Here is a 26233-nt window from a genome sequence, read left to right as displayed (position 1 = left end):
GGTTACTGTGTCAAATGATTTGATCAAGTTATCATGACGTGACATCCTGACATTGCTTAGTGATGTTTCTCTTGTCATTCTCCATCAGCGTAGATGACACAGCATCACTGTGCAATGTTAGGATGTCTCTGAGAGAATATTGTATGACTTTACAGCTTCTTTCACTCCCAGTTCTTCAAGGTTCTTTATATGTGAAGGTCTGTGGTTGTATGACAAAAGAAAGGTCCCAAAACAATACTGCATGCTTCTTCCTTCATTTTTCTCTAGTGTCATTTAAAGTGTCTTCACAAAGCATTCTGCTAACTCATTTGGTGCAGAATGATAAGCAGTTTACCTACTGTGTGATGCAAAATTTCTTTTGAGGAAAATCTGAAATCCTTCAGTAACTAAAGACCACTGTCTGAAGCAATCTCTTCAGGTAAACCATGTGAGCATATATAGTCCACAGTGCCTCAAGAATCTTGGCAACAGAAGTGATTGCCATATGTACTACTTTATTCCAGATGGCCCCAGCATTAGCTACGACTAAGTTAATTTGGTATTCTTCTCTGCAGTATCAATGTCATCTTTGCCAAATAACCCATTTCCAAGGATGATAAGAAGCAGTTTGTGGTATATTTAGGTGACTGCTGCGTAAAGCACATTGATTAGTTTTTCATTCATTGTCTTCAGTTCTATAGAGGTTCTTACCCCACACTCATCACCATAGTGGCTCGGTGCTTTCCAGTCGTGCTTTGAGCCAGGTGACTAACGTGTCATAGTTTGCAAGCATATGTACTTCTGTGGGCAAGTTAATGATGGAATGCTAAGGGAGGTGTCTTTTGATTAATAAAAATGTACAGAATCATAATTGCAATAGTATCACCCTCTGCAGGTCTTTGGATATTTAAAAGTTTCTCATCTTCATTTGTGTGAAGCAGTATCTCTTAGCGAGAATGTTGCACGGTAAGAGTGCATGGAATCACATCAAGTGCTGCACCAAGTATATATATAATGTGGTGTTAAAAGATAACAACAGAAACAAATATTGATTTTACTACTGCAAACTGCAAGTCAGCTGGAGTTTGTAAATTGCTTCATGGAGGCTCTAATGGACGGGAACATGGTGGTGATGGCCAGTGCAGAGGCTAAGTACAGAGAAGTATGTGCTTTGAATGGGATTGAAGAGGAACAAATGCTTAGAAGAAAGGCTCTTAAAGCACTTATTGAAGATAAACTGTGGGTTATGGACCTAGTTTTTAGCAGTCCTGTCCACAGAAATGAATCACAGCACCTGTCCTTAAGCTACAGAAGCCATGGTGCTATCAACAGTAGAAGAAAGGGCTGATGTCAACAGTAATATGAAGATTCTCTGTTTGCAATTGCTACATTTTTATGGAAAAGCATTTTGTCCTACAGCATGTGGGCGTTTACAGGCTCCGTAGCTGATGCCTAGAGTGACCAGGTGTCCCAATATTAGGGGCTTTGTCTTATATACACAACTTTTACCTAGTGGTGAGCTGCAGCCGGTTCGCACCGGTTCGCGGGAACCGGTTGTTAAATTTAGAAGCCCTTGGTTCTAAAAGGGCATTTAAATTTAACAAGCGCTCCCTGCTGCGGCCCCAGCTTACCTCACCTCTGCCTCCACCTCCTCCCATGAATGCTCCGCCCTGCTTCTCCTCTTCCCCCCTCCCCGCTTCCCGCGAATCAGCTGTTCGCGCGGGACGCCTGGGAGGACTGAGAAGCAAGCAGGCTTCCCGCTCAGGAACAGGAAGACGACGCTGAGGTAGGAGTAGAGGGAACAAAGAGGGCCGTGCTCCCTGGGCCGGTCTCCGGTCGCGTCCCTCCCCGGCCCCACGTCCCCGGCCGCCCGGCTTCGGCCGTGTCCCTCCCCGGCCCCGCGTCCCTCCCTGGCCGCCCGGCTTCGGCCGTGTCCCTCCCCGGCCCCGCGTCCCTCCCTGGCCGCCCGGCTTCGGCCGTGTCCCTCCCCGGCCGCCCGGCTCCGGCCGCAGCCCTGCCCGGCCCCGCGTCCCTCCCTGGCCGCCCGGGTCCGGGCACGGCAGCGGCCGCGACCTCACCTACCCAGATGCCTGGCTCCGGACACGGCCCCGTGGCTCCAGCCGCCCGGCTCCTGCTGTTTTGCCACGCGGCCGGGCTCCGGCAGCGCGGGTCCGGCGGCGGCGGCCCGGCTGCCCGGCTCCAGCTCCGGCTGCGTGGCTCTGGCCGCGGCCCTCCTCAGCTCCGGCCGGCCAGCCGCCTGGCTTCGGCCGGCCAGCTCCCGCCACATTCTCCGGCTCTGGCCGCAGCCCTCCTCGGCTCTGGCCGGCCAGCCGCCTGGCTCCGGCCGCCCGGCTCCCGCTACATCCTCCGGCTCTGGCCGCGCAACTCCTGCCCCGGCCCCACATCCCCGGGCTCCCGCCGCGGCCGGACTGTAGCGCCGCCAGCCACGTCCAGGCAGCGCGGTAAGGGGGCAGGGAGGGGGTGTTGGAGAGAGGGCAGGGGTGTTCGGGGTTGGGGGGGTCAGAGGGCAGGGAACAGGGGATTGAACGGGGCAAGGGTCCTGGGGGCAGTCAGAAAGGATCAGGGGTTGGATGGGGCGGTGGGAGGCAGTCGGGCAAAGGTTCCAGGGGCTGTCAGAGGACAGAGAGAAGGGGTGGTTGGATGGGGCAGGGGTCCTGGGGGGCCATCAGGAATGGGAGGAGGGGTTGGATGGGGTGGCGGGGGGCAGTCAGGGTACAGGGAAGGGGGGTGGATGGGGCAGGGGTCCCTGGGGTGGGGGGAGGCATCAAGGAATGCGGGGGGTTGGATGGGGCAGGAGTCCTGGGGGGGGGGTGGGCCATGATCCCTCCTGGGGTGAGGAGGGAACCGGTTGTTATGATTTTGGCAGATCATCACTGCTTTTACCACCCCCCGAAAAAGTGTCCCGATTTTTCACACTTGCTTTCTGATCACCCTGCTGATGCCAAACCTGAAAAATAATACTGCGTAACCCATACTACTTCCTTAAGTAGTGCATTGGTGATCGCAGTGACTTCAACACCAGCACGTAATTGGAGCACAGGGCTGCCATTTTATCACAGAACCTCATGTACAAGTGCTTGAGTGAAAGGCAGGTTTCCAGCACATACATGACAACGGTGTGGCATATTCATAATCTACGACTACAGGTGGCGGTTGGTTAACAATTCATTCCAAAACCTGTGGCAAATTCCTCATACATCTTATGGGAAAATATGAGTTTTCTGTGGTACCATGATCAGTGTTTACATGCAATGAAACTTTGCCTATGTGCCAGATGAAAAGCAAATTAATGCACATCTTGCATGGTCTTCCCCAAGCCAGCACCTACTGACAATGTGACTAGTTGGTACCTTATGCCAGCAGAGGCTGTCCTGCTTAGCAATCATAGAGGATATGGCTGAAGCACAAGCTCTCGACAGATAAAAAAAAAATGTTAACACCTGAGATTTGCGCTCCAGAATCAGCCCTTCAACTAACCAATTTCTCATGTGCAGAGACCAGGTGCTCACTTCCCTGCAAATGTTTGGCCAGCAGCCTGCCTTGTATGGAGATGTGCAAGTGCCACCCAGACACTGTCAGTGCGACAATGTGTGTAGCAGTGGTGCCCTAGGTGGAGACAGCACTAATGATGATTTTGATTAATAAATGTTTTCAGTCCTACATGTCAAGTCTAAGTTCTCTTGGATTACCAAAGATCTATGTCCTTTTTTTTTATGTAAGCAATGCATTCCTGTGTTAAATATAATTAAAAATAATTGATTTTTACATATTTTCTTGAATATATATCTACATAGTTTTTCTAGGTTTGTCATATTTTGGTACATTGCTTACATAGTTGTGGGAGAAAGGTCTTTCGAATAATACTCAACTTGGCCCAATGACATTATATAATCAAATTTTCCACCAGAGGACCTGGAGCTGGAAGAGTGGGGGGCAGTGAGTCCCCCCCAGCCACGCTGCAGAGAGTAACACAATTGAAATTATGATTCTGTAAATTTTTCCAATCACTTTCTATCACTAACTTGCCCACTGAATGAGATTTTACTACATTATGCTCCCAGACTGCACATACGGTTCACTCTTTCTCTCCTCCTCTCCCATAGGGGGAGAATTGTGTGTGCAGTGCAGTTTAGTGTTTTGTTCTAGCTTCAGGGATTTTTTGAAAATGGTCACGCTACTCGGTGTTGGTGTTAAGTGAGCCTAGTGAGAGAAGAGTGCCTTCTGTCCCTTTTGCCTGGGGCTGTGCTTCTCTTAGTTCGTATGACACCTAAGCAGATATACTGTTTCAAACAGAACCGACCAAAAGAAACAAAGCTCTATCTACTGTTCCTTCCAGCTTAAGATCTTTTTTATGAGCTATACTCAGTGGTCGTTTTCTTAATTTTGGATTTCTGATTTGAATTACAGAACAGTCCTAGAAGGACTTCTGAGTGGTTACTGAAATGGCAGAGATTATGGACAGCTTTAAGAGTAGCCAGAAAATCAGATACACTTTCTTCTTTTTGCATCTTAAGTGACATGTATCTCTTAGCTAGTAAGTCTGTTTGGAGTACATAGTGTTTTTAAGCATTTCATGTCCTCTTAGTTCATGTCACCCAGCTCTTGAGGGAAACATAAGTGTGTAAATATCTCTTTCCAACTAGAGTTGGATCTTGTGATTGACTTCAGCAGCATTGGCCTAAAAATACAAATGCAGCCTTTGTACTTAAACTCAAATCCTCAACTTTGCTATCAAAATGAAAAGTGTCCATTTTCCAGACATGGCCATTTTTACCCTCTTTGTACTTTATTTCTCTTCCTCTCTTTTCAGATACAGAACCCTTCTGTAGCTTCACTGACTCACCTTAGTGTTTCAAGAATTCCATCAAAGGTTTCCCACCAATGATTTTCTGTTTTGACTCCTGACTTTCCAATAAGCCACATACAGCCTTTTAATTAACTACAATTCAATTTGAGCAGAATAACAAGAAAAATAAAGTAACATATGAGATGAGTTAGCAGGTTCTTTCTTACATGCTACATCCACTTCATTCTTGGAGTCAGCCTTTAACTCTAGGTCCAGTTGCTGCCAACTGACAAGCCTTTTGAACTGTTGCAAATTGCTACTGTTTTTAAAGCTCCAGATACCACAGTTTGTTTCAGTTAAATCACTAACCAGCTGCTTAAATTCAAAGAAGAAAGAAAATTTGTTGCATCTGGGGTGGGGAGGGATCAGGGTGGGAAGAAGAGAGTTATTGGTATAGTGTTGGAGAAGGAATGAAGATTAACAGCACTTTTTTAGGATAGAGGAAAGAGTAGAATTTACACTTTGAAGCTTAAATCCTGTAGTATATCAAGTCAGATTTCTAGTTGTGGTAAATTTAGAAATGGGACATATGCTATTGTTTTTCAGCGTTCCAATGGTAGATCAATACTTAGAGTGGAATTATCAATTCTTACCTTGCAAGAAAATATTTTTGTTACTACTAAAAGACACTAATAGTGCTACCAGCTGCCTGGTTTCAGACCAAAGCATTTTTTTACCTCCCTAGTCTGGAATCCAAGATCACTCTTTCACTTGCCTACATATCATAGGAGCTGATGATGAAATATGTCGATTGGTGCACCACTCACTCAGTTCTTGAGTTCAGAGATCAGAGCACCAGTTAAAGGCACTTAACTTAACAAAGCTCTTTCAGGAAGAGACGAGGTAGAATCTTCCCCATTTTCTTCAGCAGACAGTTGTTAGAGGACAGAGAATAGCAAGGAGCAGAGTTTCTTCATGGTTTCCTCAAGCATAAGATGTGTGATTTGGTTTGTGAATCCAAACTGTATGGTTTTGTTCAGTTTTGCTCAGGTAGAATACTTCCACACTGAACTGCACAGACTAAACATTGAGGAAATTCTAGAATAATGTCCAATTGAAAAAAATAGTGTAATGTTGAATAACATATGCCTGAATTATAAAATACAATAAAAAGTGGTGTGGAATAATATTCTACAGTATTACATCCTGTAATTATAAAATAGCATGGACTACTGAGTTGTTAATCCATATATATTTAAAGTATTAAAGCAGATGTTGTATGCATTTGCCTTGTAAACAATTCTTTTCCTACCAGTATTTGATAGTGATGTATATGTATTCTTTATTACCAATGGGATGAAAAGGAAGTGTGGATGTACAAATATATAATTATGTTTTGCTCTTTTTAGAGAGAATGCAAGAGTTACTCCTCAAAATGAAAAAGATCTAGCGTCGAGTATCTCACCGGATAATCTAGGAAACAAGAGGCCTCTAGAAAAAGCTGTGCAAGACCAATTACCGCGCTCACCTTTGCATTCAAAAGATTTGGAAGCTGTTTATTGCTCTCCACATGTTAAATGTACACCAGATGCTTCAAAAAGCTCATTTGTTAATTTAAAAGGCTTAACCAGCCAGCAGAGATCAGCAAACCTAAAGCTCATGATCAGAAGAAACAGTAATTTTTACAAAAGTGCAAGAAAACATCGTGAAGGTTTTGCCCCCTGTGACAAGAAACGTGAAAATGCCCATTTGTCTTTAGAAAAAGAGCCACTACTTCAAAAGTCTCTTGAGAATAATTTATGTTCAACACACAAATCTGTTAGGTCAACAACAAAACAAGGTGATAGTTCTTCTGCTGTGTCTGCTGCACTGAATCTACAGCGTGTGCAAGAATCAGACGCCACAGGAAATATATCAAGATCCAGTTTAGTGGCTGAATATAGTAAAACTAATAATTTAGCCACAAAACCTGACAGAAAAGACAAGAACCATGAAAAGAACTCAGTGTCTCCCTGCAGTGTGCCTGTCAGTACTTCAGATCTTTCTGTGACTTTGACAAATAAAAATACACAGTCACCCTCTGCGTGCTCTCTTTTGGAACCAGATTCCGATGAAAAAGCAAAAAGCCCTGCTGAACATTCTGCTGTCTTTCGAAATGAACTTCCACCATCAACACCTCCAGTGCAACGTTCTTTAGTGCAGGCTCATGAGACAGCCTATCCTTTTTATTCTTGTCCTCAAAGTGAGAGCAATGGCAGTTCCATAACCCAGACTTACCAAGGGATAACTTACCAAGTACAACACTTTGCTCATTCTGGCACATCTGCAGTTGCAAGTAATGTGTATAATGCACACGCTAATATGTTTTACTCCCAGTCATTTAGTTATGCTGCTCTTGGGGAGCTACAAAGGCCTAACTATGCTCAGATATACCCAGTGCATGGATATTTTCATTCTCAGATGCCCCTTCCTTACAACTCTCAGGTGCCTCCTTTACCACAATATGCTGCAAATCAGCCTTGGTCACAAGGTCCTTTTCCATATCCTTCCAATACAGGATCATCCTCAGGAGCTATTTGGACCAGCAGTAAGTGCATGGCTACTAAATTCAGTATTTTTTTCATATTGTTATAGTAATGACATCGGGTGTTTAAATCTAGACATTGCTTTGCTGCCTCAACCTCGGACAGAACAAATACCATTAAGTTTTTGGCCTTGATCCAATGATTTTTCAGATGATACACTATGCCACATGCAGAGGTGCAAACTAGACTCTCCTAGAATCAGTGAGTCACCTCTGAATTTGGCTCAGTATCTTTCAAACCGGGCAGTGCATCTGTTTTGCCCATGGTTTCAGTCTTCATAAATCCGTCCTCATTTAGTGTTTCACTGTGTTATGACATAGTGCTAACACTTTCCTTTTGGGATGGTGAAGTCTCTTTCAGCCAGTATGCAGAGCAGGGGTGGGCAAGCTATGGCCCGGGGGTCACATCTGGCCCTTTAGATGTTTTAATACGGCCCTCGAGCTCCCGCTGGGGAGCAGGGTCTGGGGCTTGCCCAACTCCACGTGTGCCATGGTTCCCAGAAGCAGAGGCATGTCCCCACTCTGGCTACTATGCGTAGGGGCAGCCAGGAGTTCCGCATGTTGCTCCCACCCCAAGTGCTGCCCCTGCAGCTCCCATTGGCCCGGAACTGCAGCCAATGGGAGCTGCAGGGGCAGCGCCTGTGGGTGGGGCAGCATGCAGAGCTGCCTGGCCGTGCCTCCACGTAGGAGCCAGAGAAGGGACATGCTACTGCTTCCAGGAGCTGCTTGAGGTAAGTGCTGCCTGGAGCTTGCACCCCTGACCCCTTCCCATGCCCCAACCCCCAGCCCTGATCCCCCTTCCACCCTCTGAACCCCTCGGTCGCAGCACAGAGCACCCTCCTGCACCCCAAACCTCTCATCCCCAGCCCCACCCCAGAGCCCGCACCCCCAGCCTGGAGCCCGCACCCCTCCCACACCCCAACCCCCAATTTCATGAGCATTCATGGCCCACCATACAACTTCCATACCCAGATCTGGCCCTCGGGCCAAAAAGTTTGCCCACCCCGATGTAGAGCAGTTGTTGAATAATTCAATAAGCACTTCCTTACCTAAAGGCTGGGAGCATGAACTCCGCAAGGCCCCCCTCCAATGAGTGTCTTACTGTAAAAATTGATAAAGCATTAAACATTTTTCAGCCGTTAGATATCTGGACTAGCTGAACATTCCTAGCTTTATAATTTTCCTAGCTGTCAGTGTCTAATGATCTAGTTGTGCATTCCATTTGAGTTATTAGACTTACATTTCAATTAGGGCTGTCAATGAATCGCAGTTAACTCATGCGATTAACTAAAAAAAAATTAATTATGATTAATCACCGTTTTATTGATTAATCATGATTAATCGCTGCACTGTTAAACAATAGAATACCAATTAAAATTTATTAAATATTTTGGATGTTTTTCTACATTTTCATATATATTGTATTCTGTGTTGTAACTGAAATCCAAGTGTATATTATTTTTAATTACAAATATTTGCACTGTAAAAATGATAAACAAAAGAAATAGTATTTTTCAGTTCACCTCATACAAGTATTGTAGTGCAATCTCTTGGTTGTGAAAGTGAAATTTACAAAAGTAGTTTTTTGTTAGATAATTGCACTCAAAAACAAAACAATGTAAAACTTAAGTGTCTACAAGTCCACTCAGTCCTACTTCTTGTTCAGCCAATTGCTGAGACAAACAAGTTTATTTATATTTATAGGAGATAATGCTGCCCTCTTCTTATTTACAATGTCACCAGAAAGTGAGAACAGGCATTTGCACTTTTGTAGCCAGCATTGCAATGTATTTACATGTCTGATATGCTAAACATTCATATGCCTGATCCTACTACAACCACCATTCCAGAGGACATGCTTCCATGCTGATGATGCTCGTTTAAAAAAAATGCGTTAATTAAATTTGTGACTGAACTTCGGGGAGAATTGTATGTCCTCTGCTCTGTTTTACCCGAATTCTGCCAAATATTTCATGTTATAGCAGTCTCGGGTGATGAACCAGCACATGTTCATTTTAAAAACACTGTCACTGCAGATTTGACAAAACTCAAGGTACCGATGTGAGATTTATAAAGATAGCTACAGCACTTGACCCAAGGTTTAAGAATCTGAAGTGCCTTCCAAAATCTGAGAGGGGCAAGGTGTGGAGCATGCTTTCAGAAGTCTTAAAAGAGCAACACTCAGATGCGGAAACTACAGAACCTGAACCACCAAAAAAGAAAATCAACCTTCTGCTGGTAGTGTCTGACTCAGATAATTAAAATGAACATGCATCGGTCCACTCTGCTTTGGATCGTTATCAAGCAGAACCCGTCATCAGCATGGACACATGTCTCCTGGAATGGTGGTTGAAGCATAAAGGGACATATGAATCTTTAGCGCATCTGGCACGTAAATATCTTGTGATGCCAGCTACAACAGTGCCATGAGAACACCTGTTCTCACTTTCAGGTGAAATTGTAAACAAGAAGTGGGCAGCATTATCTCCTGCAAATGTAAACAAACTTGTTTGTCTGAGCAATTGGCTGCACAAGAAGTAGGACTGAGTGGACTTGCAGGTTCTAAAATTTTACATGGTTTTATTTTTGAATGCGGGTTTTTTGTAAATAATTCTACATTTGTAAGTTCAACTTTCATGATAAAGAGATTGCACTACAGTACTTGTATTAGGTGAACTGAAAAATACTATTTCTTTTTTACAGTGCAAATAGTTGTAATAAGTAATAAATATAAACTGAGCACTGTGCACCTTGTATTCTTTGTTGTAATTGAAATCAGTATATTTGAAAATGTAGAAAACATCCAAAATATTTAAATAAATGGTATTCTGTTATTGTTTAACAGTGCGATTAATTTTTTTGATCGTGCGATTAATTTTTTTAATTGCTTGACAGCGCTAATTTTAATATGTTACACTGGAAAACAAATACACTCTCTCTGTTTAGTATTTCTGTGCTTAACGATAAAGGCATGGAGTGAAATTCACCCTTGTGCGCTACTTAAATTCTTCTCAATCCTTATTTTGAGGACTTAAATGATGCATAGGCCTTGTGCTGGCCTTCTTTAGAGGGGTGAATGTCACCCCCCTGGTTCCCCAAGGGTGCTGCTGTTCATTCTGAAACCTGTCTCAGTCAGTTATAGAACTACGTCATTGTACAACCAAAGTGGCTGAGTAACCAAGCTCTTAACTAGGCTAATTGACCTAGGGTCAGAGCTGGTGTAGAATGAAATTAGAGGGGCTGCAGTATTGACCCACTCTAGAACTGGTTCCCCTTCTCCTCCTTGTGCCTGTACTTACCCCTCCATCCCTTTCCATACTTGGTCTACCATCCTCAGACTCATCACAATGAAGAGTGTGGAGATAGGTTGATAGGAGATCTTTAGCCCCTTGTGATTGCATAACTAGTCCTGAGAATTTGGCCCAGTGTGCACAAATGCTGCCAAGCACCTATTTTTACCATATTGTACAAAATACCTTACCTGTGAGTCTGTGGCTCAGGGTTGAAGAGTGGAGACTATATTATTACACTTACATCTTGAGAAGGAAGATACTAGCAAATCTCCTGATTATCACCATTTAGCTGTAAACGGAATACTACTACAAGAGATGATCCTTATATGTATTCCACTGTGGGGGCTCATGCACTTCATCCACCTGAGACCAGAAGATTTTTGCTAATAGTGTCAGTTGGTCCACATCTGTGGCCTTCCTCTCCTTATGCTCTGAACCAAGAATGTAAAGGGCGGTGATGACAGACCACCTTTCCAGTTCCTTTCTACTTCCACATGGTCTGAGATGGAACCTCTTCAGTGTCTACCAAGCTTTTCAGTGTTTCTCTGTAAATATTTTTCTTATTATTAGTAGATTGTGATAGTGTTTAACTTGGTATTCAGTTAGTGAGTTAGATTTGGGTTTACCCTACACCTCCTGTACAGGGTGACAATTATGCCAAAGCTTCTGGGCTTTAAGACCTGCATCTCCTACTCCCAGATCTTCTCAGTCAGTGACGACCACCAAAAGTGCTTCTGTTGCCTTGGAGAGGCTCATGTAGCTTCCAAGTGCAATATTCGCCATGCCTTTCCCAACCAGATCCACCAGGCATGAGAAGACAGACTCAGAAAACATTTTATGCAGTGTGCAATGAGGCTGCAGTGTGACCCAGGCCAGGTAGACCCCCCTGTGCAGTGGCCCAAAGCACTCAGGAGCAAGCCTCTTAGCTCTGCAACATCAGACACAGGAGCGGAACCAAGGACTCCACTTCTCAGGCACTTAATGAGGTCAGGAAACACTTCAAAATACTTAGAGAGATCACCCTCTAAATCCACCTCCTAAGAGGAGAGCTTCTTCCCCAGCAGATTCAAAGGCAGAGGAGACATCTTGTTCTGGTCATGGAGGCTCAAGAGCTCATAAGGATCTTGTTGCTGATTCACAAGCTCCAAAAAGAAAAGGTGCCCCGATAGCATCAGAGATGGGACTACTACCAGTATGGACAAAGCTGAAACATCAAGACTTCAAAACGGTCAACCATCAGTACCAGCTAAAGCAGAGCTGTACCGACAGCACTGTTTCACCCCAGTAAAAGGGCTTCCGTGTTGAAGACATTACCAATACTGGCTTAGACAGTACATAGAGAGAAGAGCCCTTGCCCTTCCACCAGCATGGACAGACATACAAGTGCAGAGGTCTTCATCATGGTTTTGGATTCAGTCCTCAGTAGAGAGATCCTGACTCAGTCAGCACTGGGATGGTGAGAGAAGAAGCTGCTCTCCTGTCCCTCCCACCAACCATGGGATGTCGTCAACCACAGTTCTGATGGCACCACCACTATAAGTGGAACCTACATTCTCCTCAGAGGAGGACTCTGATGTTGGTGAAGGACCATCACCCCCTCAGTCAAATGACAGCCCCAACAGAGCATCTGGGACTTCTTGGGCTCCCTCAAGGCCACCTAAAACTGGATATCCATCTTGCGACTGATGGTACCCCATGCCATAGGGACCTCCCCAACCAATGTCCAGCCCATCTCACTGGCTTTACTAGGATGTGGAACATATATGCATGATGCCCCGAGTTGGTATGCTTGCATCATGAAGATACACTCCCTTCCTTGGGATAAGCCAGAGCATCCTCAAGTACTGATGAAGGAGGATGAAGAGGAACAGAATCTGTTGGTACTGCTACCTTTGACAGCAACTTCATTCTCAGTGGCACCAGCCTCATCTCCTCCCCATAATTACAGATAGTTTCAAGACCTGTTGAGGAGAATGGCTGAGACTTGCCACCAAATCCCACTGGAGGAGGTATATGAGGCTCCTCACAAATTCCTCGACATTTTGTAGAGTAGATGGCTGAGCAGGGTAGCACTCACCAAGAATTAGGCCATCATGGAGGTCATCTGACATATGCCAGGCACATGTGCTGCCACTTCCAAAATAAATACTATATGCTGGCTAAGGGGGTGTAATTTTTATTTACGCACCCTGCTCCAAACTCTTTAGTTCAAGCCACCACTGAAAGAAGTAGACATCATCAGACGAAGTCCACCATGTCAGATGAGGCCACTAAATGACTAGACCTGCTGGGCAGGAAAGTTATTACCTCAGCTAGCCTGGAAATTCATATAGTCAGCTGTCAGGTATTGCTCTCAAAATATGATTTGATCAATTTCTCCAAATTGATAGAATTTATCGACAAACTCCTGCAGGAGCACAGATTGCAGTTCCAGGCGATAATCGAGGAGGGTAGATTAATCACTAGATCTTCCCTTCAGGAATCAGTTGATGCATTTGACTCAGCCGCATGTTCAGTGGCCATTGTTGTGCACAGAGCATTGTGACTTTATTCCTCCGGATTCCCCAGGGAAGTACAATCCACAGTGGAGGACTAGCCCTTTGAAGGAAACAACCTATTTAGATATAGAACCGATAAAACTTTGCACTCACTGAAGGATTTAAGAGCAACACTTCCTCCTCGGAGCTGGAGTGTAGGTCCTCAAGGAGTGAAGAACTGTAGGCCTCAGCCGTACAAACATCATGAATGCTGCGTGCAGATGTGGTCACCCCTTCTCAAAAAAGATATATTGGAATTGGAAAGGGTTCAGAAAAGGACAACAAAAATGATTAGTGGTATAGAACAGCTTCTGTATAAGGATAGATTAATAAGACTGGGACTTTTCAGCTTGGAAAAGAGACAACTAAGAGGGGATATGGTAGAGGTCTATAAAATCATGACTGGTGTAGAGAAAGTAAATATGGAAGTGCTGTTTACTCCTTCACATAACATAGGAACTAGGGGTCACCAAATGAAATTAATAGGCAGCAGGTTTAAAACAAACAAAAGGAAGTATTTCTTCACACAACACACAGTCAACCCGTGGAACTCTTTGCCAGAGGATGTTGTGAAGCCCAAGACTATAACAGGGTTCAAAAAAGAACTAGATAAGTTCCTAGAGACTAGGTCCATCAATGGCTATTAGCCAGGATGGGCAGGGATGGTGTCCCTAGCGTCTGTTTGCCAGAAGCTGGGAATGAACGACAGAGAGTGGATCACTTGATGATTACCTGTTCTGTTCATTCCCTCTGAAGCACCTGGCATTGGCCACTGTCGGTAGACAGGATACTGGGCTAGATGGGCCTTTGGTCTGACCCAGTATGGTCGTTCTTATGTTCTTATCATCCACTGCCTTGGCACTTCTACCATCAAAGGGCTTACGAACCAGCACAGAAAAGGCAGAAGCTGCAGAGGAGCAAACAGAATGATCCCTCTTCTTCTTCCTTGTAACCTCAGCCTCCCACAAAGAAGTATTTTTTACAGGATGCACAAGAGCTGTGAACCACCTCAGATGCCACATCCATCCACCATGTGCCTACAGACTAAATTTGGCAGCTGAGTAGCACACTTTGCCTATGCCTGGCAGGCAATAACAGACAGATAGGTTCTCAATATAGTGCAATCTCAATAGTACTATATAATTCCTATCCCCATTGACCCTGAAATCTGCTTCCCTGTCTCTTTGCAGGGACCACTCTCACGAGGGGATGCTCATTCAAGAGATGAACTTCCTCCTGCTTCAGGGAACTATGGAACCAGTACCTCTTCAATAGTGGGGAGGAAAGAAGAAAGTGGGATGGAGACCCATCTTAGAACTCAGGCAACTCAGTGTCTTTATCTGCAAATTGAGGTTCAGACTGGTCACACTGGTACCAATTATTCTACAACTGAACACAGAGGACTGGTTCATAGCTCTCGATGTGAAGAATGCCGACTTTCATATGGACATCCACTCCTCTCAGTTAGTGCTTATCAATCCCTGGCTCCCGCTAGGGGCAGCATATAAAGTTAATTGGCCCCTTCTGGCCCACATTCTTGTGCTCAGGGGTTGCATGGGGGGGCACCTCATCGCAGTAGCCATCACCTCAGCTAGAAGGATGGGTAACTGGGAGCTCTTATGGTGGATCTGCCATATACAATCTTTCACAAGGATAAGATGACAGTGAGACTGCAAGTCTTGGGAGATGACGGGGTTCCAATAGAAGTCGCTCCCTCTGCTGCGGTTGCGAGTCTAGTGGTAAGGATTCCCAGGACCACATTTTCTTTCTGGGCAGCAAGGCCTAGTGGCAAGCGTCCCCAGAACTGCCCTTTTCTTCTGGGCAGCAAGGCCTAACTGCAGGTGTCCAGGGCAGTAGTGCCTAGTGTCAGTAGTCCAAGGTAGTAATGCCTATAGCAACAGTGAATGGCTGTAGCGCCTACTATTGATAGTCCCCGGCAGTAGTGCCCAGTATCAGCAACCCCTAGACAGTAGCACCTAGTATCAGTAGTCCAGGGCAGTAATGCCTAGCAGCAACAGTCCACAGCTGTAGCACCCAGGCATAGGCACAGGGAAGGTAGGGGAACCCGGGCCCACCCTACTCCACTCGGTTCCAAACCAGTCACCCCCTGAAGGAGGGTTTAGGTCTCTCTGTCTCCAGAGGCGTCTCCTGGGTCACTTCCTACCCGTAGGCCTGACTCGAGTATCTCCTCAGGTAGCAGCCACTTGGTGCCCCGTGCAGTCAACTGGTTCTCCATGGCGCAGTCAGGGTCCTCAGCTTCAGCAGTCTGGAATCTTAGCGCTTCTGCAGGAAGCCGCAGTGCATGTCTAGTCTCCTCAGCCAGCCCAGACTGAGCTGAGCTGCTTCCTTTTATAGACTCCCTCTCAGGAAGGGTGAGGGCATGGTCTCTTGGGCCCAAAGTAGCTGGTTAACCACTGCCTGACCAGTGCGGGTTCGGTACACCCTGTCATACTGCACCTGAAGTTTATTCCTAAAGTGGTCTCTGACTTCCATCTCATTCAGACAATTAGCTTATCTACTTTTTTCACTGCACACCACTAATGAAGACAAAAGGCTTCATTCCTGGATGTCCATAGAGCTGTTTCATTTTACCTGTGAAGAACAAGCTCATTGAGACAATCACCCAAACTGTTTGTATCCGTTGCAGAACAGACGCGAGGGGAAGCTGTCTCATCTCCAACTACTTTCCAAATGGATCCCGAGCTGCATTCTGCTATGCTAGCTGACAAATACTCCTGCACTGCAAGGTGTGAGAGCCCAGGCTGCTTCAGTAGCCTCGTTACAAAATGTCCTCATTCTTGAAATTTGTAAAGGAGCCATGTGGAGTCAGTCCATATCTTCTGCAGAGATATGCTTTGGTGCAGGCCTCTGCAGCTGACACTTCCCTGGGCACTGCTGTAGTACTGTCTGTAGCCTTCCAGAGCTCCTCGCGTCCTCCTCCTTAATAGACACTGCTTGTAGGCACCAACTGTGGAATACACATAGGGGCCAGCACTTGAAGAAGAAAGGGAAGTTACACTCCTGTACAGCAACGAGTTATTTGAGGTGTGTGAAACCTGTCTGTATTCCACTATCCGCCCTCCTTCCCCTCTGCTGCAGATCTTAAAGTTGATTCACAGTAGAGAAGGAACTGGAGAGGTGGCTGGTCTGCACCGCTTCTTATGCTCTCGGCTTGGAGCATGAGGAGATAAGTGCGCGGGCATAGTCCGATACACGCTGCTAGCAAAAATCTGCTGGTCACCGGGGCATGTGCACCCTCAGTGGAATACAGGGAAGGACCACACATCTCAGAGAACTTCAGTTACTGTAGTGGTAAGTAACTTCCCTTTCCTGTTCCCAGCAACCATGTATTTACTGTGTGCACAAAGATACATATAAACAATTGGGTACATGATTTTCAGTTCTGTTTTGCTAGAATAGCTGTCATGTTTGGTTAGGTTTTTTTAACCACTCTTCTGCCCAATACCACTCTCTTTTGAGGTAACCATTCCCCCTCCCCTGCTCGGTAAATGAAAAATGGTGGTGATGAGAGTTTGAGTTCACACCCTGGTTTGGACTAGAAGAGATTGATTTCCTTTTTGTACTAAAGTAGGCTCTGTTTTACAAAGAGCAGCAGGATTTTTTCCCCTTTCCGATGCTCGGTGCTACCCTCCTACTTCCTGAGAACATTTCTGATATTTTTTTGGTGCTTATGATTAAGGCTCCGTGTTTGTCACGGAGGTCATGGATTCTGTGACCTGCATGACTTCTGCAGTGGCTGGTGTGCCTGGCCCGGGGGCTACCTGAGCCGCTCAGGCAGCCCTGGGCCAGTCGCACTGGATGCTGCTGGGGCAGTCTGCTCCCCCCGCCCACGCTCCCCAGCAGCAGGAGTTTGGGTGGGGGGGTGGCTCAGGGATGGGGGGTTGGGGTGTGGGGCAGTGCTTACCGGGGGGGGGGGGGGGCGGTTCCCGTAAGGGTGACAGCAACTCCCCTCCCTCAGCTCCTAGTTCCACGTGCTGTCTCTGCCCCCAAAGCTCCCATTGGCCACGGTTCCCTGCCAATGAGGGCTGCAGAACCGGGGCTTGGGGCAGAGTGGAGGCAGCACATGGAGCTAGGAGCTGGGGTCCCCGCTTCCCAGGAGCCAGGTAGGGAGCCTGCATCAGACCCGCCAACCCCCCACTCCAGCATCCACGGCGCCCCCCGGGCTGTGCCCCCCCGAATGCCTGTGGTGCCCCCCTGGGCTGTGCCCCCCCCCGAGCACCTGCTGTGGCCCCCGGGTCACCTCTCCAGCACCCGTGGTGCCCCCTGGGCACCCCCCAGTAATACCTCCCAGGCTGCAACTCCCCACCCGAGCACCCGCAGCACTCCCCCAGGCCATGTCCCCCTCCCCAGCACCCGCAACACCCCCAGCGCCGTACTCCTGAGCCGCCCCTCCCTCCCAAGTTTTAGTCAGGGGTATTTAGTAAAAGGCCGGGGGCCGTGAATTTTTGTTTACTGCCTGTGACCTGTCCATGACATTTACTAAAAATACGCATGACTAAAACGTAGTCTTCCTTATGATTTATGAGGTATTTGCCAGTAATGGATAAGAGTATAGGTGGGATTTTTTCAAAAGCAATTATTTGACTTAGAAGCACACATTCTGCTGACTTTCTGTGCAACTTGTGCTCCTAAATCACATAGGCATTTTTGAAACTCCAATGGATAGTCTACATTTATAGACTCATGCAGAGGGAATATGGTAGTAGTTGAAGCATAGGACTGGGAATCAGGCAAACTGGATTCTAACCCCAGCTATTCCACAGACTTGGTCTGTACTCTTGGACAAGTGGTGTTTGGCTTCACTCATTGTAAATATTTATACAGGCTGAAATTCACCCCTGCACATAAGGACTTTGCATTACAGGACTTCAAGGTGCATAGGCCTTTTGCTGTCCTCTGCACAGGGTAAAGGTCAGTGCTTCAGTCGGTGAATGCTTTCGAAACCTTCAGAAGATGCTATAGAAGTGCAAAGGCCTGGTGTTTGGTGGGCTTTGGAGGGTGGAAAGAGGAACCTCTATTTCCTGTGCCTTAATCCTTTCTCAAGTATCTTTTTTCTTTGTTTCCAGCTCCCTGGCAGCAGGCACCTTTTCATCCTGGATGTTGAAACCAGTCCCATGACAACATTTTGGTTCAGCGTTGTTTGTTGTAATTTTTCTTTGTTAAAGCTGTGTAGTATTAGATATTTAAAATGCTTGTATAGATTTACTGCTGATATACAATACAGAGCATTGTATAATGTTTTGAAGCGTAACCACTTACCTCACAAGGCAACATAATTTGCATTTTCCAGAATGGTTACATCAAAATCACTCCCTTTTTTTAGGACATTAAGACAGTTGGAGTTTTCCTAGTGATTTCTGCGGGTGCAGGATTGAGTCGTTAGTGAATAGCAAGACTTACCTAACCAGATTTAAAAAAAAAAACACAGAGGAAGGGACAAATGTAACCCCACCTCAGTGACCACCGAGGGCCCTCTGACTGTGGAGCCAGCATGGTTCTGCAGTACAAAAGGCAGTTTAAACCACTGGATAAAGTAATAGCTGTGAATTGGTTCTATGGCTTTGGCCTGGAGCAGGATTCTTTTTCCTCTGCCTACTGGACAGGCTCTTTAGCCTCACTGGGTGTTGTGTCTCTGGATTATTCGACCCTAATGCATTAAGTTTTTAGTTAACTTTTAGTACTGTGATATGATGGTGTTTATTTGACATCTACTAAAAAAATGAAAACTTTTTAGGTGTCATTATAGGATTTTTAGCTTTTAAATACATTTTTTGAACAAAAGCTCTGCCTCGGGCTGTCAAGATCTATAGTCAGTTCTGAATACTTGGGTGAAATTCACCCCAGTGCAGTGGACTAGAATAGAGAAATGTGATTCTTGAATGTTACGGTTAGTATTTTCTATAATGGTAGTTGAGACTTTACTGTATCTGATATGCAAATAACTAACAAATTGTTTCAATCCACACAGTTTTTACACTACCATACTATATATATGTATATTATTTATGGCAGTGGTTGGAATACTTTTGGTATTTTTTTCTAACAGAGAAGACTTATTTTTCTAATTTTTGTACATTTTTCTTAGAAATATTTCTAAGTATATAGGTCTTATTGAAGATTTTAATTTTAAATGTTAACAGCATTTGTACAGTGCAAGTATTTGAGTAAACTTAATATTTTATTTGTATGCGTTAAACAGGTTTTTTTAAAAATGTAGCAAATAATACAGAAATAATGAGACTGACAGCCTAGTTACAGTTAGGTGTCTATAAGGTGGTAATTTAGAACATAGCACAAACTACAAAATTGGCAACTCGGTAAGGCATTAGCTATTAATTTACGTTAAAAACACAAAATTTACAGAACAATTAAAATACTTGTGTTGAACTTCTAAATATGCAGAATAGTCTAGGGTTTATGATAGTCTCTCTTTGGTGAAGAATTACCAGTATTTTCTAAATGTTATTTGTGTACTGTGGTGTTTTCATGAGAACAAGATATAATTAGAGGTGAATTACATGAATCAGAATCACAAAGAGATCTGGGTCCCACTGAAATCCAGGTCCCACTGAAATCACAGAACCTTTGCCATTGATCTCAATGGGGCCAGGGTTTCACCCTCTATCGCAATCTGAGATACACGGAATAGGAACGCATCTATCTTGTAAAAATCAGTTCCTGTGGTTTACACACAATTGGATAGCAGATGATCTCACTAGCTCTATGGTAACAGAAATCCACATATTTAAGAGCAGAGTTAAGCCCTAAATTGGTAATTTCTACATCTGATATGCACATGTAACATCTGAAATACATCTTTTAACATAATTGGGAAGTGTAAATCTTCATCAACAGGAAAACAGACTTCTACAAGTGTTAAATGTCTCATGATTTTGTGCAACATACACAGCTGATTAGAATTTAAAACTGTCAATTGCTAGCAATAGTGTGGAAATGTAAGAATGTTTATTTACTACAGGTGTATTATCAAGGGGGTATTTCAGGACTGGTAGAATAAATATTGGCTGAAGTTAAACTTAGGTGAAAACTGTTGTTCCCAGCAATTACTTCTTCCCCTTTCTAGTACATCTCTGCTTCTTTGGATGAATAGTAATTTCACTCCTCTCATATCTCTAAATTACAGTGGAATCCTGTTTCATGTTACAGTGGAGCAGGGAATATTTTAAGACTTTTATACGCCCCCAACCACCTTGAATTTTCTCTTTATTTGGTCTTAAATGATAGCAGGTACATACAACACTAGGCATATTGGGCCAAATTCATCTCTGGTGTATTTCCACTGAAGCCAGAGTTACACCAAGGTTGAATTTGACTTACAGCTTTTTACAATGGGTTACTATGAGTATCTGCTGGTGTAATAATGCAGAATTTAGTCAGTTTGTCATTTCTGAATAATAAAAACACTTATTACATTGCTGTGTAGTATATTGTTGCATTCTACTAATTTTCTTATGAATACAATATATCAAAAGCCATATAATTGGACATTTGATTCCATTTGAAGTATTGCAAGAGGCTGCAATGACACTGTTAAATTAAGACCTTGATTTAAGCTGAAACACCTGAAGAACTCCTCATCCATGTCAACCCAATCAGAAAAATAAAGCTGTAGCATCCACTTTGTTTTCCACAGTTTGCAATAATCTCTGTTCTGGCCTGGAAAATATCCATTCATGCCTCTAATATGATGGCCATCATGGTATACTAGAATGGTGTAATTACTGGATAGTCTCCCACCAAGAGGAATATGTCACAACAGCAGTATGGCTACTGTGACATTCTGATCTGTCTGATCCATCCAATGTATATACAAGAGTCTCACTAGTGGCATGTATGCCTCCTTCAGAAATACATCTGGCCAAATTGTACAGCAAATGAGGATGGGGGATAGGCAGAAACTGAGCATAGACTTAGTTAAGATTGCAAGACAGGTGGATGGTACTCCTGGCTAACTGATAGGCCATTGCAGGTGTGCTGCAAGAGGAAAACAGCAAGAGTGAGGATATGAGGCCATGGTGAAGAAGATACATTAATTCTTTGTCTCAGTCTTTACTGCAGAGGCTAGGGTGAAGTTCTACACACCTGAGCCATTCTTGTTAGCTGTCAAATATGAGGACCTGTCCCAGATTGAGGTGTCAGTAAAGGAGGTTTTGGAACAGATGATAAATTAAACAGTAATAAGTCACCAGGACCACAAGGCATTCATCCAAGAGTTCTGAAGGAACTCAAATATGAAATTGTAGCACTACTAACTGGTTTGTAACTTATCACTTAAATCAGCCTGTGCACAGATGACTAGCTAATGTAATGCTGATTTTTCAAAAAAGTCTCCAAAGGTGATCCTGGCAATTACAGGCCAATAATCCTGCCTTCAGTATGAGGCAAACTAATTGAAACTATGCTAAAGAATAAAACTATCAGACACAAATATAATATGTGGGGGAATAATTAACATGGCTTTTGTAAAGAGAAATCGTACCTCACCATTCTATTAGATTAATTTGCAGGAGTCAAGAAGAATGTGGACAAAGGTGTCAAGTGGATATAGTGTACTTGGACCAAAGGCTCTTCAGCAAACTAAGGTGTCATGGGATAAGAGGAAAGGTCCTCTCGTGGATCAATAACTGGTTAAAAGATAAGAAACAAAGGGTAGAAATAAATGGTCAGTTTTCACAGTGGAGAGGGGTAAATAGTAGGTTTCCTCAAGGATCTGTATTGGAAACAGTGCTGGAATTACAGACCAGTCAGCTTAACTTCAGTACAGTAACTTCTCACTTAAAGTCATCCCGGTTAATGCTGTTTCATTCCTGATCAATTAGGGAACATGCTTGTTTAAAGTTGTGCAATGCTCCCTTCTAACGTCATTTGGCAGCTGCCTGCTTTGTCCACTGCTTGCAGGAAGAGCAGTCCATTGCAGCTTGCTGGTGAGGGCTTGGAACCAGGGCGGACCAGCAGTCCCCCTATCAGCTCCCTGCTCCCCTAAGTTCCCTGTGCAGTAACTGCCCAGCAGGCTAGCAATTGCCTGCTCCAGCCCTCTGCCTTGGAGCTGCTCCCCAAGACTCCTGCTTGCTATGCAGGGGAAGGACAGGAAGAGGGGGGCTAAGGTTAAGGTGTCCTCCTTCCCCCCTGCTCCTGCACCCCACTTACCCCATCTTCCATAGAGCAGGGGGGGGGACACACCACAGGGCTCAGGACGGAGGGAACTTGCTGGCAGCAGCTGTGTCTCAGCAAGCTGATCTAATTAACAAGGCAGTGTACTTAAAGGGGAAATGCGCATCTCTCACGCACACACATGGTGTTGCTGTCTCCCTTCCTTCCATTCCTGCTGCCTTGTAGAGTGTGAGAATTAACCCTTGAGGGCTCAGCCAATTGCTAGTTCATCATTTAGCAGTAAGGCATTTCCTGGGAAATATCATTCCCTCTGACTCCTCCACCTCAACCAAACTTCACAATCATCATCACTGTCTACCAGTATTAAATTGTTTGTTTAAAACTTATTTTGTGTGTGTGTATATATATATATATATAGTCTTTTGTCTGGTGAAAAAAGTTTCCCTGGAACCTAACCCCCTCATTTACATTAATTCTTATGGGGAAATTGGATTCGCTTAACATGGTTTTGCTTAAAGTTGCATTTTTCAGGAACATAACTACAACTTTAGGTGAGGAGTTACTGTACCTGGAAAGATAATGGAACAAATAAGTAAGTAATCAAATGGCAAACACCTAGAAATTAATAAGGTGATAAGTAAGAGGCAACATGGATTTGTGAAGAACAAATCATGTCAAACCAACCTAATAGCTTTGCGTAACAAAGGGTAACAAGCCTTATGGATGGGGAGAAGCAGTAGATGACATTGCTGAGACATGTTTCAAGTTTTTTTTAAAAAACAGCCCAAACCGGTTCCTCTGACACAAAAGGTTAGCCAGCACCTCAACCAGGTGTCAACATAATCAAGTGGACTATTAAAGGGGATCCCCTGTATACACTGGAGTTGCGTTCTTGAAAAGGGTGATGGATACCAAAACAATGTATACCAGAGAATTTTTTCCCATAAGAAATAATGGAATAAGGGGGAGATGTGTTCACAACTAGACAATACTCTTTTTTCTTAAACGGTGTACCTTTTCACAATGACAACTTATACAGTACACAGTTTACACATAAAACATTGAATAAAATAACGTACAACCCTACTAACACCATTCAAAGACACAGAACATTTTAATACAGTAAATATAGTACAGTAATACAGTATAAAACCATGTTGATTACACTAAACTTAGGAAGCGGTGGAAGCTGGGTTTTCTTGGGTTGCTTTTTGGTCGCAGAAGTCTTAAAAAGGGATTTTATTGACAGCTGCCCTCCTGCATGAATCTTTGAACAATAGATCTCCCTGTAGCAAGCTACTGCATCATTGAAAACCGTGGCGACTGGCAGATTGTTCACAAAAAGGATCACCGCTCTGTATGATTTCAGTCATCTCATCCAGAAATCCAGAGAAATGAGAGATTCTTTGTCATCAGACTCCTGGCTTCCTGCCCTACATCATCATCATCCTTGTTTTCTTCAGATATCCATTGTTGGTCCAGCTCAATCAGTTCCTCGTTTGTCAGTTGCTCACGTGAGACTCCAACAACTCCTGTATATCCTCCTCCTCCACCTCCTTGAAGCTGACATCCTTCGCCAACTTGACAATTTCTTGCTCGAGACCAGGAATGGCATCAAATCCCATGAAGCTGTTGACAGCATCTGGCCATGCATGGCACCAAACGCCATTCATACATTGCAAAGTGACCTCTTCCCACAACTCATCAATGTTTTCCACACTGTTCAAGATGTAGTAGGACTTTGAAAACTCTTTACACTGGGCTACTGTACTGTACAATAGGTGAACGTGTTCCAATTCATATCGGTCCTGATCCATGCAAACGATGGATATGCGGATCAGGACCAACGTAAATCGGAACACGTCCCCTATTGATGAGTGACAGAGATCCAAAGCAACGGCTAAGGAGGAGATGTATACCAGGGACCCCCTGTACTGAGTTAAGCAGCCATTTTTTTGGCAAGAGGGTGTAAGCAAGAAATGTACATATTGGCAAATAATCAGCTGGGGGTTCCTGTCACCTGGACCCCAGCTGGAGATTATTCTAAAAGAGGAGGAAAAGATACAAAAATGAGGATTAGAGGCTCCAAATCACCTCTTGCCTCCACTCCTCTCTGCTCACCGCAGCACCACCACCTAAAGAAAACATAGAACTGGGGGAGGGGTCCTGGCTGGAAGGTTTCCAGCCAGTAAAGACGGCAACAAACATGTTGTGAGAAAAGCCTTTGTGTAAACAGAGGATTGGTCCCACTATTCTGGGGAACTTTCTTGGTATATACACTATCCTGGAACTCCACCAGAGAGCTGTCCCAGGGAGGATAGGAGGAGGAGGGAGCAGTAAAGGAGGGAGGCTAAATCAGCTTGCTAAAGAAACGCCAACAATAGAAGCCAGCTGAATAGAGTAGCCTGAAAGTAGGGCAAGAAAAGACTTAACCTGAAGAAGATGGTGAGCGAAAGTGTGAAAGAAGCCACAAGCCACATCACGCGGAAGACGATGTTGCAGCCAGGAGGATTACCACGGGCAACGAACGGAGGACCATGTGAAGTCAGAGAAAGACGGCGAGGTTGCATTGCAGATGAGGAGCAACAACCTGCAGAGATGAGGAGATAAGAGACAAGATGGACAGGAGCTGAGGACAAGAGGACGATTGATGACAGGAGAGCTGCTGTGTTCAGGATGAATGGAGACACGACGCACACCACACACAGGGGAGTAGGAGGCATTGTCCAAGCAAGCATAGCAAGCAGGCACAGGCAGCATCCGGGAGGCACATGGTCCCAGGATCATCACAGCATCCTTCAGGATTAAGATGAATGTTGTTCAGTGCTACGCATCCAACCTGCTACACCACAACCACTGACAAAAGACTACTTTACAACAGACTCTTACAAATATTAGAGACTCAGACAGAGAAAAACAGACAAAGACCTTACCATCCTTATGGGAGACTTTAATGCCAAAATTGGACTGATAACACAGGATAGGATAACAAGTCATGGGGACCCATGAGAGAGGAGAGATGAGGAGAGAGAGAGAGAGATGTGTGAATGTGTGTGGATCTGTACTAGGAGGTCATAGCAGGCATCCTCTTTCCTCAAGCGGTATCACAAGCGCTAGAGGCCCGCCAGCAGGCATGACAGAACCAGAAGCAAGCATGTGAAGTTCAGAAATTAGTAAGAGAGATAGAAGCAGGACGAGTTAGAAGAGGGAGCGGTGGCGTCGGGCCATCACTTCCATCACTTGCTGGTGGTGAAGCTGAAGGAAGAAAGAAGCTGAGATAGAGAGACAGAAGACAGAAGAGCAACAAAGACAACCCAAAGGACCAAGCCAGACCATAAAGAAGAAAGATTTTGATTGACGCTGAAGAATAAGTTTTCAGAGGAACAGGTCGGTCTGAGAGAGGAAGACAGAGAGGTAACAGAAGATGGCAGAAGAGGAGCAGACTTAGGTCAGCATGACATCAAGTGAGACCAAGAGAAAAAGAGGATCACAGAGGATCATCACAGCAGAGTTGACAAAGATAGAAGACAGAGAGAAGAAGAAGGCAGCAGTCAACAACAAGAGCACAGCAGGCCAAAAGCAAAAAGAAAAAAGCTCAAAAAAGAGACCACAGAAGCAGTGAAGAGGAATGATAGGAAAGACAAAGAGGAGATGGGGATGGATGCACAGCAGAGCAGGCAGCAGGCAGCGGCAACATAACATGAAACAGCTATGATACTATACCAAAGCACTCTGGAAAGTTCAGCAAGCAGAAGAAGTCCCCTAAAGACAAAGCAGGAAAGTCTATAACAGGAATAGAACTACAGATGAACAGAATCCCCAGAGAGGTCCTTTGGGGCCAGAGGAGGAGTGTGAGTGGGAGGTGAGGAGGTTGGGCACC

General features: G+C 44.7%; 1 protein-coding gene across 12 annotated transcripts in view; it reads left to right on the top strand.

Annotated features, from left to right (window-relative positions):
- The window catches only part of TEX15 (testis expressed 15, meiosis and synapsis associated), a 90176-nt gene extending 69509 nt beyond the window's left edge, over positions 1-20667 (top strand). For 10 of the 12 annotated variants that reach the window (XM_039541480.1, XM_039541479.1, XM_039541478.1 and 7 more), the window contains 3 exons: positions 6196-7373; positions 15848-15947; positions 18288-20667. In XM_039541480.1, the coding sequence (XP_039397414.1) occupies positions 6196-7373; positions 15848-15947; positions 18288-18339 (1330 nt within the window). In that variant the 3' untranslated portion in view covers positions 18340-20667. Of the gene's footprint in view, positions 1-6195; positions 7374-15847; positions 15948-18287 lie in introns of those variants that run through there. The other 2 variants (XM_039541484.1, XM_039541485.1) reach the window with 2 other exon arrangements.
- Positions 20668-26233: the final 5566 nt, after the last annotated feature.

Source organism: Mauremys reevesii, linkage group 5, assembly GCF_016161935.1.
Source record: "Mauremys reevesii isolate NIE-2019 linkage group 5, ASM1616193v1, whole genome shotgun sequence".
Lineage (NCBI taxonomy): Eukaryota > Metazoa > Chordata > Testudines > Geoemydidae > Mauremys > Mauremys reevesii.
The sequence above is the reverse complement of the archived record's forward strand: the minus strand, read 5'-3'. Positions and strand labels throughout refer to the sequence as shown.